Genomic DNA, 16,933 nt, shown 5'->3' on the forward strand with positions numbered 1-16,933 from the left:
AAAGGCATGAATTGGTATTTGTGAATGTGCTATGCAGCTGTTACCAAGCTCATAATCAGGCGGTATGAATGTGTTGTTAATCGTGTTTCGTGTAGTGTTACCAGAAAAATGTGGAAATGGATAATGCACCATGTAAGTTTTAGTCAGATAAATTATTCTGATGTGTACAGTGTGTGCAGACTATTTGTTCAAGGGTGACAGTGGGAAGATGAATTATTTTCCTCCTAAAATCTATAGTCAACAAGGATGCATTTCATAGTTTGTACTAATAAGGATCATCCCTCTTCAAACTGCCCAATTTGTGCTCTTCGAATGAATAAACATGTAGTTTTAATCTTTTTTGTAAAACTGGTGCAATGCAACTGTGAGCACAGCAACCAAAACAAAAGCTGTTTGTTGAATGTTTTTGTTGAATATTCTAATATTTGATTAGTTACAAATGCCCACGCATCGACTAGTTTCTTATCCCTCTTCGAATGAATTAAAGCTTTTTTGTGAAATGTGTGTAATGCTCTTGTGAGCACAGCATCCAAAAGTTTGTTGAATATTCTAATATTTCATTAATTACAAAAGCCTGTTAAACAGCGAGCATCAACCTGAAGGGAAAACATATTGACTGATTAATGGTGAAACAGCAAGAGACTGTGAGAGATAGAGAGGAGTAACTGTGATGCACCTTGAGGGAGTGCAGGAGGTGTCTTAAGAGGAGGACTAGGGACTAAGAGTTGCAGTTTTGCAGTTGTGCGGCTTTCCTGCGATTGGCCATACAGAGATGAGTGTGGGGAGATACCATGTGGAAACATAAACACAGATAAGACCATCAGAGGATGAAGGGAGAGAAGCTGTGTGATCAGCCAACTGTAAAATTGACTTGGAATCAATATGGCAGGAAATACAGCAACCAGGATTACCGTCTCCCAAGAAAGATTGGCGATCTGGACATAGATGAAAAAATGTTAAACAAACACACTTTTCCTTCTCTTTCACTTTCAGCCCCGCCCACCCAATATTTTCTTTGTGTTTAACCAGATGATCACCAAATATCCTCCATGGAGATTTTTACATTAAATGTAAGCCTGATGCAGCATTGATATCTCATGGCTCAGCTACACCGGCTGTGTTTCTGTTTCGTCGGTTTGTGTCGGAAGGGTCGGATCAGATACGCAGCCGTTTACTTCAGTGCAGCTGCTCCACTGTCTGCAGCACGTTGACAGATCTGAAACGGAGCCGCAACTTTGGAGATATGCATGGCTTATTTTTGTTGGGCTACGCATCCGTCTTTTCCGTATTTTAGCCATATAAATGTATATACTTGCCAAGATTTTGCTTATTATAGTCATTTATCACCATGTCAGTAAATGAAATAGAGATACATAAACCAATGTCACTGAAATAAATGTTGGAGATGAGATTATCTATGGATATCCGCTGAGGAGCCTTCTGTTTGGTGACAGTACGCCTATACTCTGTCAAAAAAAGTGACATTAGTACTCCTATATGGTACATTAATGAGTTGTTTATGGAAAAATAAGCAAAACTAGGTAATTGAGTTTACTTACACATAGGTAAAATGTAGACGGACCTAGTGTAGCAGCTTAAAATGCCGTGCTACAATTGGCCGCAAATTTGGATATGCGAATGTTACGCATGCTGTGTAGTTTACATGTTCGATGTACTTTAAACTAACTTTTAGCTAACTTTTAACTTTACAAAATCACATATTAACCCACACTTGTCATGGCGTGTCACTGAGTCATTGAGTCTACTCTTTTGTAGCTCCACTCGTGCTTTCCCATGATGACTCACTCACTTTTTAGGACTTGGGACATACAAACATTTCACTCTGAAGAGGCGCTGAACAGACCTCAAATCAGTCTGAAGTGTGTTTTGCTGCCGTCATTCACCTTTGAGCTCTTGAGGGTCTGCGGAAGTTTATGAGCTTCTTCACCATTAGCAACAGTTTTTCTTGTGGTGTCTCTTATACCGAGTAAAACGGAGGTGAAAGCAAATATTCACAAATAGTTTCAGAGGGGTGATTAGACTGTTGATATTTGCTCCCCTCTGCCGACGTGTTATTTACTGCCGTGGATCTGCAGCGTTCCTCAGAGAGGTGTAGTGATAATACGGCAGATCCCAGAGTCTGTGGATGGAGAAATGGCAGATGTGGCTGTGTGTTCCTGCCTGCTCTGGTAAAACAATCAGAGATACGCACACAGAAGCCTAAACACACAATATAATCTCCCGTAAGAACTAAACCGAGCAGTCCCTCTTACATCTCTGTATTAAGCTAATGTTAAATCTAGGCCATGTTGTGGTTTTCCTGCCAAGGTACATAATACTCTGCCAGTGTGGGATAAAAAAAGGTGTGGATCAGAAATTCATTATGAAAAACGTAACTATATTTTATTGGTGTGGAAACTGTGTGCCTCCTATTCACGTTTTTATCTTTGGAGAGTAAAGGTTTGATAATTTACAGATACAGGCAATGAGAGAATACAGTTACAGCACTGGTGAGCATAGCATTGACAAATTAGATTGTAAAAATCCTGTTTAAATGTCCTAATGCTTCCTAGCGGGGGACATGCGTCTCCAAGCCTTATTATAATCTATTTGTGTTCCTCTGGCTCCACTCCTCAGGTGGATAGATGGATGGATAGTTATGAAAGAGTGCGGTTGTGAGGGGAAGACCAATCAGTGGTGAAGTGTTTACTTTAAACCCGACATCCTTGCCGCCTCTACTATTTGATAGCCTGGGAATAAGACGGTTGCTCCAGGCTTGATTTGTTTATGCATGTTTACAGAAGTCCTCATAAATTCATAATCATCCTCTCAATGTTTTCCTCCCTGCATCTCCAGGAAGCAGGTGTTGAAATTGGACAAGCTTGGTCAACTCAGATATGGATGAAGATGGCAAAGATGACTAAGCCTCTTAAGTTTTGTGTCAGAGAGGAAAAGGGTTTTTCATCAGCTTGATGATTTTGATAATCTGCATTGGATTGAGACCAAGAAATCGGTACATGGAATTCTGCAGGATATTTATTTTTCATTCTGCGGCAATAGAAAAATTATGAGAGAAATCAAGTAAAACTTCACTTTTGGATAGACGGAATAGATTTGCCTCAGAAAGGAAATATGAGTGGAACATTATTTTGGATGTGAGCATGTTGACCATCATTGGTATCATAAAAGCTGTAATGAGTCTTTTATGGTCTGCCCTGCTCTTACCACATCTGTTTAATCTTGGACATTATTACCTTTATGGCGTATTAACATCTTTAAAAATTCCCCATTTCGGTGACCATCTGGTTTTATGAGGCTATTGTACCTCCTAGATAGCCAACTTTTCCATTTGTCCTTATTACCTTCCATAAAACTCAAATATTTAAGAGGTGTTATAAAAGTGACATTGCTATTTGAGGGCTTCTGATATCTACTTGGCATTAACAGCTTGCATGATGCAGTAGCTCATATGCACACAGACCCACTTTGCTTTGCAGGAAAATTATCTGCAGTGTACAGTAGAACCCAAATAATTAATTTCTGTGAGTGTGAGGTGTGTGTCATACCGCACTATATTATGCTGGCACATTTTTATTTAAATGTCTTTCTACAATGTTTGAGAACTGCTGTTTATTTTGGCACAAAACAATAACAATATACTGTAGGTTTAATCAGCGAGGAATAGAAACTTAGCCTTTGGCGATGTTACTTGTCTAGAATGAGATATGTGATTTCTCCATTGACCTCAGTGGAACTCGGGACAAACTTTTACTGTCACTTAAAGGGGCCATATTACAGAACTTTAAATTGTCATGTATTGTCAAAGATAAATGTAGCTGTTTGGACTGTATTTTAGTGTGAACAGCTGGTTTTACAGTGATTGCATTTTCAAACATTCCCTGTCACATACAAGTCCCTAAATGCTTTCACTCTGCAGGTTTCCATCATTTGAATAGTGGAGGCTTTTACTGTCTGCCAATCAGGGTCCAGTATTGCTCTGTGAAAGCATTTACTTGCATTTCAAAATAATTCAAGAAATGCTCTTTTACATTACAAGCACATTATTCTTATCCTGGTACAAACAAATTTTGACAATCAGGAAAAATGAATAATATAGGATCTACGGTAAACATCAGTAAAGGTTATTTCAGCAAAACAGAGATGAATATCATGTAATTATTGCATGTTATGCCGTGGTGTGGAAAATACTTGATTCTGATTGGCTGAAGGCTATGCCTTACATTTATTAAATATTCTGTTTACGTGGACACTTCTGATGCAACTATTTGATCACTGCTCTAAATCAATGCACTTGCAAGCTTTGGACATTGAATAGGAGCTGGAGTATTTATTACATATAACTACACAAATAAAATAAAGTTTTGGCTGTCGTCATGAAACATTCTTGATTGTACAGATTGAGGAAAATTTGGATTTCTGTTATAGGATCCCATTAAGTTTGTCAAATTTTGCCTTTCATATAGCACGCCCTCTTCAGGCCAATTTAGGTACGGTTGTGTTTTTGCCCACTGAGCATTCTGCCTTTGTTTTTCATGGCTCTATTTTGAATGTTAGTGAAGACACACAAACATGGACACATGCACAGGAAACATATGATGAATACAATTCATTTCTCTGGACATGGGATGGGTTTTTCTTAGGCAAAAAATCTTTGAAGTTGCGATATGTGGCTATCAAGGTGAGTTATAAAATTTGCCTAAAGACTAATTGATAATCTAGAATAATTTTTCTTGAAAATCATATTTTATGCATCCACTGTTCTTTGACGACAGAGCCATTTATGTGTATGTGGTTGAGGTTATTAGCATTAGCATATAGCTTACTTTAGTAGCTAATGTTTGCTAATGGTTTGACCTCCTCGACTTCTAGTCTAGCAAGGACCCTGTCCATGCTGGTGTCTTGTACCGTACTGCCTGGTGTACGAGTGCACACTGTATTTCCTATATGCAGGGCTCTTGGGGCTCTGTGCTGACTAAAGAGCGCATCGCGTAATTCCCCTAGGCACTGTGGATTGCAAAAAGTATTACACAGAAATAAATGAATGACCAAATTAACGCACCATTAAACGCACACTCAGAGCCCAGCTCTTATAGAGGCACCCAATAAGCATTTTGTCACTATAACAGAGACTGAGTGGACACTCTCTACTGGACTATTAGATACTGGATGAGTCACAAGGCTTGAGGAGAGTGATCTAGAGAACAACTCAAACTTGAAATGCTTGAAGGTTTGGGTCATTTCAGGTCCTGACTTGAATATCCTGATGCAACAAAAAGAATCAAACTACCACCACTACTTTGTTTGAATATTAAGGTATGACAACAGTGGATGAAGCATAAAACTTAAATCAAATCAAATCATTGATTTAATTCTGCTCGCTAAAGACCAGAATCCATGGTGTGAAGGATTATGTCCCATAAAATGGCTGTCTTGAAACTGCAAGAAAGCTTTGCTTGCTTAACGTCTCTAAAAAATACAAATAGTAATTATTTTCAGATTTTTGTGTCACTTCAGAGGCCATGCCTGTTAACTACATAGAAGGCTGGAAAATAGCATTTTTGTGGAGATCGCCATTAAGACAATGTAGAGACAATTATGGCCAGCAGCATTTTGTCATCATAATTTTGTTTCCATTATGCTATCTACATTGTTTTTGTTGCCAATACTTATCCCTGCTGAAAGCAATATTTCTCATATCGATTGCCTCAAAATTGTCTGTGCACCGCCACCTTTGGCGTACACTCACGCAGTCAGTCAAGTCTTGATTGTGGTTTTCTCAGTCCTGCAAAACTTTGCCTTTACACATCTGTATTTAACCTCTCCCTTCAAAAGAGCAACTCCCAACATCTCAGTACAACTTCAAGTACAGCTTCCTGACACAAAATGCCCATTACCCACCAACCAGCTACCAGACCATATTAATTACAACTGCCACCTTGCTCAACAGCTCTGTCTGGCTAATTCCATGGTGTCTCCCTGGCACTAGTCAATACAACTTCAAGGCTCAGGGCTTCCCAGTAATTGGAACAAACATGGCAGTAGTGATGTTTGGAGCTAAATCTTTGCCAGAGGCAGTATTGACTGCCGTTGTATTATCCCCTTTGTCACGGCTCTCAGTAAAGGTACACAGACTACCTTCTAGATACGCATACTGGCAAACGTTGTAATCCTGATTATAATAATCCTTTACGAAAAGATAGACTATCACAACCTGTCTTGGAAAGTTTTGTCAGTCAATTAATTTGTTTGATTCACAAATCGTTCGCAAATCAAAATGACATTCCTGCAGATGTCTGCATATGCGTCCTTGACCTACATCTTGTGAAATCTGAATATGTATTTCTCGACTGCAACAGACATGAAAAACTTAGTTCTTGATTTATTATTTAATTGCACTGTTCTGTCATTGCGTACAGTGCTTTCCTTATTACTATATCAGCTCTGGGTTATTGTACAAAACAGATGTTTGTTTGAAGTATGGCTCTCCTGTTGATTTGACACATTAACAACTGCATGTGTTCTGTTGTCTTGCCTGAAGGATTTTCTGGCCTTTTGAGCTCATGAGAACAGGCTGCTTTGAAGGAGCGGACTCGCCCAGATCCTCTCTGGGCTAGGCAATGAGCCGGAAGGACTTTTGTTTCCTCAGTGACAACTGGGAGGCAGCTTTTGCCTTCGACTAACCGCAGGCCTGCCGTGTTTCTCACTCAGCCAACCATGAGCAATATGCGTCTACCTCCTTCATCTCCTGAGCCAGTGAACAAGCTTATTCTCCACAACTTTTTGATTGAGGTGCTTCTAGGAAAGCTGCATTGCCGCATTTAGATAAATGTTGTAATTTTTATTTTATTTTATTGTAGTGAGTGAATAGTGTGTTTGAGGAACCACATATCAACTTGACAGATAAAGCTGTTTTGATAAAGTTTGTTTTTGGTTTAAAATTTGATCTCTAGATAGCTGTTGCCTTGTGATTGCTATTTACGTCAGCTAGCCAGCTGGCTCGTAAGACAGCTAGAATTTTGGAAAAAATGATAGTTTACATGTGATATTAGGCAGTTTTATTCTTCACTGCAGCGATTACACGTGTGAACACACAACTTAAACACCAACAGATGGGGAGACTGCTAATAAGTAGCATAGACATGCTTAGCTTTAACTCATGATTGATACCTCAAAGGCAGCAGAAGCATATTAATAGATTTTCACTGTTAAACAATATGAGCAGTCCGTGAACTACGAGTTAAATGATGCCATGAACGTTCAGGCAGATATTAGTTGACAGCTTCCAGACAGCTCAAGGAATTCCAGGCAGCAAAATGATCTAGGTAAAATGATCTAGGCAAAATGATCTAGGCAGCAAAATGATGCCTCGGAGACGGCCCAGTAACAGTGTCTTCAAGGCATCCTAAACAATGCTAGTTAATGCCAGTCTCATAAAGGTTGTTACCACAGGCATTTCGGACATTTTCAGGTCAACAAGGAACCATGAAAATCCGACAGTCTCTTAACGACATCAGCACATGTATAGTAGATTCTTGCCATTCTGATAAGAATAAAATGAACTCTCAGTGGACAGTGAACTCTCTCCTGGGCATCAGGTGCCTTTTGTTCTATTATCATAATATACATATTAAACCACTTTCAATTTGCCTACAAACAAATACTCTTTTTTGCCTGTTTCAAGCCAATCCAAAAAACAAGTGATCACCAAAATTGCATTGAATTTGTAATGATGCAAAACTTGCATGTCAAGGAAAAAATGGTACTAAATTATACTGTATACTAAAAATTTGATTTTACCTGTTATTCTACCTCTCATTGAGAAAGAATAATAAATAATCACCTCTTAGGCACTCCATATTCCTACTACTGGAAACTGAGAACTCATTCTTTTTATTTTCTGAACAGAAAATAAAAACATGGGCTCTAAGTTATAACAAAGGAAAATACTGTACCTCAGCGCAGTAAACAACACCAAATAAAATCAGTCCATTTTAAAGTGTTTCATGAACATAAAACTTTATAGTTTAAAAAGTGGCCATTTATGTTTCAGGTGCAGTAGACTTTAGGATAAATGCAAAGTATAATAGTGCAGGTTAAATGAAAAACAAAGTGTACTCAACTTCTTCCAGCTGTAGGGGCGAATAAACTTCACAAACTACACCTCATTGTCCACTGTATGGTTTGATTGGACCATTTTATGCAGTGATTGGCCAAGTGTTCTGTTGATTAGGCCAATTCATGTAGAAAGATTGCATTAATTTTGCAAAAGTTCTCACAAATAATGCCGGGAATTGGTTGAATTTGCATTAATTATTGCAAACTCCTTGAGCGACTGCCTCTTAGTAGATCTCGGCCTCATTGTCTTCAGACGGCACTGTGACATCTCTGCACTGATCCGACATCATCTGTTGGTTACCTTGGTCACAATGTGATGGTCGTAAAATCAGCCAGAAGTAGTGTTGTACTAGTATTTTTTAATTTTGTTTGGGACACTTAATATTTTATTGATATGATTTTGGAACTCACAATCCTAATCAAATTGATGTCCAGGTAAATTAAAATGCATCACATTGGAGTAAGCTGTCATTACCATTACACTTTAGTTGAAAATGTTAGAAATGGAACGGGCAAAGGAAAGCGTTAAATCTTTCTGCTTACATCTGAAAGAGGGAAGTCTGGAGGGAAGTTGTGTTCTTCCTGTATATGATTAGAGGAAATGATTGTGATATGCCGATCTTTATTTGTATTGAAATCAAGGAATGAGGCCAAGAAGGCCTTGGACTTCTTTGTTACAGAAGTGAAGGTTTTGCAAAGACGGATAAATAAGGTTGAACGAAACCGGGATAAGAACCAAGAATGAAATGATTGAAATTTTCAATCTAGGACCGAATAGCAGTGTGAGCAGAGATGAGATGCAAACCAAGCATCCCTTTGGGGAGACGGATATGGATTATAAGATCCTACTGCCGGTCCACAGAGACACAGGCAATCACTCAGCTGTTTGATATCCTCTTGTAGATTGTGGTTGGTGCTATGCTTTATACTCACTTTGAAGAATATATGATGAATATGATGAATGTATTTTATCTATGACACCTTTTAAGGAACAGACCCACATTTTCTGGTGCTGTTGCAGCCCCCCAAGAGTCTTTGTATTGCATTGCCAGCCTGCAGCATGTTACAAGAGATTGTATGTGTTTCAGCTTATGGATCCCAATGGTATAGTGAAATACATTGCTTACTGAATGCAAGAAGGGCTGTGTGTGTGTGTGTGTGTGTGTGTGTGTGTGTATGTCTGTGCGTGGATATGTACGGTATTTTATGCATACATGTACAATCCCACATCTGAATGAATGCATGTCTTAGTGGTTTTCAGAGCACAAAACTGTTTTGGGGCAATAACAGGGCAGCATACACACAAAGTGTTTTTTATCCAGATGTGTGGCCCTACACATTTTCATTGGGTGGAATTGGGCACAGATGGCTCTGATGTAATCTCTTCAGTCTGCTATTAATCATGCTGTGGAGATACAAGGAAAAAGCTGCAGTAAAGGTCACAAAGAGGTGGATTTTGCTCTATTTGTTCCATAGGATGCTGTCGCGTGTTAACTATAAGTGGACAATGAGAGTATCAAAGGGTACAAGTAAAACAAACAAAAAAGAGCCAGCACGGTAATCTCTATTTACTATTGATTTTACCTTTGCTTTTTATAAAAGGTGTGCCCTAAACAATTGTAGTAGCCCATTTTGAGACCCAACAATTTAATTCCAGCTCCTATACATACTAACAATCTCATTAGTTCCATGAAATCTTGTTTGTTGTGCTACAACAGCAGGTATGCCCAGGGGTTAAATTGGGCCGGAGCCAACCAGAGCACAGCTCCGGTTTACAGGTTTCAGGCGGAGCTGAGTCCCTCCAGCCTCCAGCCATAGACAGCTACTCCATAGAGCAAATGGCGCCCATGTGGGGCCAAAGCTGTCTTTTTGCCCCCACACATTTTAGCAGTGTTGGGGAAGCTACTGTGAAAGCATAGCTTTACAAGCTACCAATTACTTCACAATGTAAGAAGCTGAACTATAGCAAAGCTACCGTTATAGAGAAATATAGTTGGTTAGCTTAAGTTACGCAGACAATGTAGTTCAAACATGTAGAAACTATCATATCTGCAATGTAATATGAAATATTACAACATAAGTAATACATAAGTCACGTGGCTGCAAAACACAGCAGAGTCATATTGTAAAAATAAATACAAAATAAACACATTGTAGATCAATCTGTGTGTGTGTGTGTGTGTGTGCGTGTGCGTGTGTGCATATGTGTGTGAGTGTGTGTGTGTGTGTGTGTGTGTGTGTGTCTGAGGTTAGACTCCGCAGCAATTAGAGAAAAAGGGAGAGGGGCTTGGTTGGTCAAAGGAGTTTGAATCAATAGAAGAGAGGCAGTAAAAAGAAAAAAAGTCATTCTTTTTTTCTTATAGCCAAACACAGCTAGTGTCTGTTAACTACACCTCAGAATGACAAAAAAGTCATTGACTAGAATGCAAATTGAATTTAGTTGAGCTACCAGCAAACTACCACAAAATGTAGTTAAATTACTGGTTTAATCACATGTAGTGAAACTATTCCCCAACACTGCATGTTAGTCACTGATAGCTATATAAATTAGTGAATTAGTTACTAACAGCTACTATAAATTAGTGACACCCTCACTGCTGATATTAATGGTTTGTCCCTCGCACCTGCAGCCTACCTAGTGCAGTACTTTGAAATATGACAGTCAGTCGTCACAACAAACATGAAGAGAACTGAAATATTAGGCTCTAAGTAGCAAGATGAAAGCGGGGGAAAGGTAGGACATTTTGTGTAGTACAGCGATTGAAGTTGTATTATTGACCCATAATAATAAGCCCACATATTATCTTGTCAGCCTTAGTTGTTTTTCGAGCAAAACGTTGGACACAATAGACAGCCTTGATGCCAGTTAATGCCACTGCAGCTAGCTAGGCAACGTTACAAGCTCTTCTGCTGTCCTGTAGACTGGGTGGTGGTTGTAGTTTTTGTACTGCTGCCTTTTTAGTTGGCAGTGCATTCATATTGACAGTGATAGGTACATTCACCAGGTAACTGACAAAACCACCTACAGTATATTGTTCTATAGTTATTTCAAAATACGTTTACTTGGGATTTTTTGTCTGAGTTCTATGCAACATACTACTGTCAAAGTGAGAGGGAAGTTATGGAAATTTGTGTTAAAGTATGATTTACATTCTCTTTGAATTTTCAAGGATTAAACTCAAAACCCATCCATAAGAAAACCACTTACCCCATACTGTGCCTGAGTATTCAGATGGAGAGTCCACCATACATCCTAAGATCCCATTAAGTCCCATTAAGATGCATGAATGCGATCTGATCTCCGCTTTGTTGGCAAGAAAGACAGAATTCAAACAAATTTGAAAGGAAAATGTTCAAAACGCCTAAATACAATCTAAAGATGACCTCTAAATCATATTATGATATGACATTTTGAGCAGATTTTATCCCAAATGAAGCAAAGGGTATGCAAACTAGAATGTTATTTGAATACTTTAACATAAAATTTATTTTTCGCACCTAGACAAAAAAATCCCAAATTAATGCATTTTTAAACTTTGTTGCACGATAAATTGTGACATTGCCGTTATTTTGTCTGTTACCTGTATCTGTTCTATATAATTACCAAAGCAGTGCCATTGTGGTTCACTCACACAGCGCAGACAGAGAGGATAGAAGCCACAACAGAGGCTAGTAGGATAGAAAAGGTGGAGATAACAGAATCACTGCTGATAGAAAGTATAAAAAAGGATATTGAATGGCAGCCTTATTTCACCAAAACCAACCACATTTGAGAGCTTACAATTGCAGGGAATTGTCATCAAAATTACATCTGGAGGACCCCGGACCGCCTGACTAAATTTGTATCCCCCCCCCCTCCCACTTTTAAATAAATTAGGCGCCCATGCCTCCAGCACTTTATTTATTTATACTTTTTTTTTTCTACCTATGTATTGTTAAAAGAGAGCACCCAATTTGTGTTAACCGCTTGAAGAAACACCAGCCATTTTAGCCATTGATTTTTTTTAATGCGGATATTCAAGTTCAAAGCAACATTGGGCCATCTACTGGTCTACTGCACGCTTGTCAGAAGTGCTGCACTGTGCACACACACACACACACACACACACACATGCACGCACACACACAGGATAAATCGAGAGCTCTCAGCAAATCTCTCTCCAGTGAGTGAGTATACCTTGGCTGATTAAACAAGATTTTGTAGAACAATATTGAGATGTGAGTGAATTTTATTGGCTATATCCAGCGACCATGGTCATTATCATCAGCTCAAGTATTTGTCAATCAAGCCATGCAGCTAACATATAAACTAAGACTGTATGAATTGTATTTCAGCTGAAAGACTGTATTGAAACTGAAGAGTGCACAGACTCCTTGAAACGAAGGACAGAAGCCGATTACCTGGCTAGAGCCACACTGAAGACACTGCTGTATATTAAAACTTCGGGATGCGAATGATAAAATAAACTAATTGTGACTTATTGTACTCAGAAGCAGGTTTAACGCGTCCACCTCCAAGAGCCTTGATATGCAATATTCATAAAACATACATGTAACATTAAACCCCACCACTGCTGCCGCCGCACAAGCACACACACACACACACACACATACATACACCTGCCGACCTCGGGTGAATCAGTGCTTCCCCACTTCACATATCTCAATTTAAGCGCTGGGTATACAACCTACCGATGAATTATAATATCACTTTTTCATGGGTTCAGAATATTGATTATAGTGATTTTTAGTAGTGCTCCCCAAGAGAAGAAATGATAGAGTTAGGAGTTTTATTCAGTGAGAGTATCGATTTGGCTTTTTTTTTTTTTTTTGAAGGATTGCTTGTGTTTTTCTCATGTTATGTCTTAACATTTCCTGAGGTTATATGAAAATACTTAAGTAACACCGGTTGCCTGACAAACCCCTCTGTCTTCTGTGCCCTGCTCACAGCTATACACTGCGTGTGGTGGGCAACGGGATCAAGGCTCAGACTGCCAACCCTGAAGTCAAAGTGAAGGGAGCCGACCCGGTGATAAATCAGATCATAGACAAACTGAAACACATCAATCAGGTGAGCTGCTACCTCTCTCTCTAACTCTTTTCTTTATTTTTCTCTCTTCTTTCTTGTATCTCTCAATAAGCCTCCCCATGTTCTTTCTATCTGGATGTCCATCCGTCTGTGCTGTGTGTTTATCTGTCTGCCCTAGTTAACTAGCTTCTATGGTAACCTGGTCATCCTCTATGCTTCTTTGTCACTTTGTGCAAAATAAGTTACCAAAGTATCTCTCCTTAGCTTTTGGGTTTGACCTTTGAAGCACATGGAAACAACTAGCAAGCAAAAGAAATAACTGCTCAAAAAGCCGAAGCCCATTATTGTTTACTTTTGAATAATTCTAATGAAGAGTTAATTAGTTTACATAATCCTTCATCTTACCGGTAAGTAGCGGGTAATAGGGGAGTAGTCTCAAAAGCGAAATCAACAAAGCACTCCAGGGGACGAAAAAAAAAAAATCAATGATTACATATTTACAAACCCATTTGATCTGCTTTGTGTATGTTCATATTTGCCAAAATCCTTTTTCTGCCCTTTGTCAAAATCAATGTTGCTTTGCTATCACCCAGCTTGGTTTTACGCACTTCTGTGCTGCTGCGGCTCGATCCAGTGTTACGTATCTCGGGAAGATGAGATTAGGGAGTTTATGGAAGCACTTTCTCTACTGGAGCTCCAGCAGCAGCTGCAGCAGCAGCGTCAGAAGCAGCAGCAGTGGCTCCCCACGTCTGCTTCTTTGGTTCCCCAAGAGGCAGGCTGAAGGCCGGGTCATCTCTCTTGACCTAGTGTTGGCACCCCTCCCTGCCTAATTCACACCATCTGTGGGGTGTCAGAACACATAAATCTATATCACAACCATTAGAGAGCTCTTGATCTGCCTCATTGACATGCAGTTAACTGTGTGTGTGTGTGTGTGTGTGTGTGTGTGTCTTTGTGTGTGTGTGTTTGTGCTTTTTGCCGTTCGCATCTTAAACGTGTATCTTTGTCTGTCCTTGTGCTTTTGTGAATGTATTAACTACAGGAGAAAGGCTTTTTCAGGGGCAGGCTCACTCAACAGTTGTTTATCTGCTGCACACAATTTGCTGTAACTTGTACCAAACGGAGCTGATCCTCAACTCAGCCCAGATTATATAATCATTTATAATCTGCTGAGAGTAAGTACTTCAGCGAGTAGAACTTTAAACTCAAAATTTTTTTCATCTAGATTTTTCCTCTTTGTCCAAGGTTTTTGTTCATATCCCTTTCTTCTACCTGTTCTTTCAATTAATAACCTTGTCAGCAGCATCATTAGTTTGCAAGTTAGTTCCTTTGTTATACCTTAGTCCTTGCAAGCTTGGCCCTTTTTCCACTCTGGACCCGTTGATCACCCCAAATTTAATTACTCCCTTGCATCATCACAGTGAATCACTCTGATCAATCATTTTAAGAAAACCACTGCAAGCATTTATACGACTTAGCTAAAGTTTTCACTACGTTATAAACATTGACATTTTCTTTTCTAACCAATTTAATAACGGATGGATGAATTTTATATGTGCAAAGACATAAAACATGTCTTCAACTCCTGGCTTAAACTCTGCTTTGCTCCAAGGAATAAGAGACACAATCTTTGTGTTTACATCTGATCCCTTTGTTTGCTCTCAGTAACACTATGCTGGTGTAATCATTAACTCTTTTCACTAGTTATTAACACTTTTCTTTTACAAGCTGAGATGTCGTGTGGACCTGTTATCACCGTCACAGACATTGCGGAAAAGTAACACTTTGTCATTTGATATCATGCAGTTCATTATCTGTTTCCTCACACCTCAGAGAGGTGAGTTTGTAGCATATTGAAACAAACAACAACAAACATTCCCTAAATTGACAGTTAAATTCAAATGTTGTCATTGTCCAAATATCTATTTATGAACTACAGCAGTCATACTTTAACTATCTAAGTTATCTTTTTTTGTCTCTTGTGAGTCTCTTCATGACATTGTCTTTGCAATGTCATGAATTTTTGCCGAAGTCAATGGAATGATTCCCTGTCAATGTCTGAGCAGATTACTGTTGAAAAATTATTTTGCAAGTTTGCTTCAAAATGATGTGGAGAGAGTTTGTCAATTTATGAATGAGGAGGTGGCCACCGGTGCGAACGGAATGAATATTTGCGATTTGCAAAGGCGGTTTTCACTCTTGTGTAAATAATGTCCTTAGATTAGTTTTCATGAAGAGCAATGCAGAGTTTATCAGATCATGTGTCCTTATTCTGACACTGGTTGGGATTGTTGGGACTGTAATCAACATTATCCAGCTATGAAACTGAAATTTCAATGATAGCATGATAATATCATTAGTATTATAGAAAGACTGTATGAAAGCAGCTGTATGACAGCTGTATGAATTAACTGAAATTTCTGACCAGTATATTTTACTCTGGCAGTTAATGTACCTTGATACCATGATATTTCTTTGGAGCTTGACATAAACATAAATGAAGTTCACAATTTCCCCTACATTTTCTATTCTTTCAGCAATGGGAAAATTTGACCCACAGTTTGACTTTCGGCACTTGAAATAAGCTAACCGTCCCCATTCCTTCTAACTGCACACAGAGACATAAAGATGGCATCCGCAAGTTCATCGCAAGTAGGAAACATAGGACAGTAGGAACAATAGTAGGAAAAATAGCCATATTCCCCAAAAACTGAGCTATCCCTTTAAAATCCCCTCATGTTGATGTGGCCCAAGCCAGCGCTGCCTCTAGCACATGCAGACCAAATTTCAAAATAAGAGAGATATGTGTACCAAACATGCAAATACTAACACAGAAGGTCACAGTGCTGTATCACACAATGTTTGTTTGATCTGCGTATCCCTCTTAATTTGAATTGTGTGTGCTAGAGGCTGTGCTCACACACGCTACATGGACAAACATCACTTTGTGCAGAATGATGGACCTAGTCATAGAGTTTTCAGTTTCTGAGACATTCAAAGAGGATTTTAACAACAAAATCAAACTTTTGAGTGTCTATTTTTCACATATACTGTATGTGTTTTGTATATGCTCATGGAGGAAGCCATCCCATCAGAAACGCTTCTTGCTGCACGATATGTTATCAAGGTTTTGCATGGGTCGCGTTGGGACTCGAGATGCAAGTAAATACAAATTCATTACATGGACATTTTAAGGCTGTTCTGGCTTAATGACACTTCAGCTCCAGGTCAAGCTGATTCTCAAAGAGGATGGTTTTGAGTTTTTTATGGTATTTGTAAGCCTTATATCAATTAAATAATTCATTAATGTGTGCATTAACTTCCCGTGTTTTCTGCCAGTTGCTCCAGTGGATCAGAAAGCTGGTGATTAACCAAGTCTCCCATTTTTCAACAGTAATGGGGTATAACTTGTCTTAATTGGGCAGGCCTCATTGAGCTTCACGAATAAAAGAACCCATCCATTTCTTAAAAAAAATGTAGGATTTGTGGTCTTTTGAGAGTAGAATGGCCTTGAAGCGGCAGGCCTTGCTTTCCATGGAGCCATCCCATTGTGCATTGCGCTCTCTTTGCCTGTGTTTGGTGTTAAAGCCCTTACAGATTCATCAGGCTTTCCTGTACAAAGACATTATTGTCCACAAGTAGCCTGAAACCATACTGTCACCCGTATTACAGCACAGCTGCAGTGTTTTTATTATCAGACTCTCTTTTTCGGAGCTAATTAAGCAATTCTGCATTTGAGATGTTCACTCTGCATTTCGGTAAAAAAGT

At 39.0% G+C, this 16,933-nt stretch overlaps 1 protein-coding gene across 1 annotated transcript in view; it reads left to right on the forward strand.

Annotated features, from left to right (window-relative positions):
* Window positions 1-16,933, forward strand: part of gpc5a (glypican 5a) — a 106,558-nt gene that overhangs the window by 39,546 nt on the left and 50,079 nt on the right. The window contains exon 7 of the mRNA XM_078283474.1: window positions 13,087-13,207. Coding sequence (XP_078139600.1) covers window positions 13,087-13,207 — 121 coding nt within the window. The remainder of the gene's footprint in view (window positions 1-13,086; window positions 13,208-16,933) is intronic.

This window comes from Centroberyx gerrardi, chromosome 1 (assembly GCF_048128805.1).
Source record: "Centroberyx gerrardi isolate f3 chromosome 1, fCenGer3.hap1.cur.20231027, whole genome shotgun sequence".
Classification (NCBI taxonomy): domain Eukaryota; kingdom Metazoa; phylum Chordata; class Actinopteri; order Beryciformes; family Berycidae; genus Centroberyx; species Centroberyx gerrardi.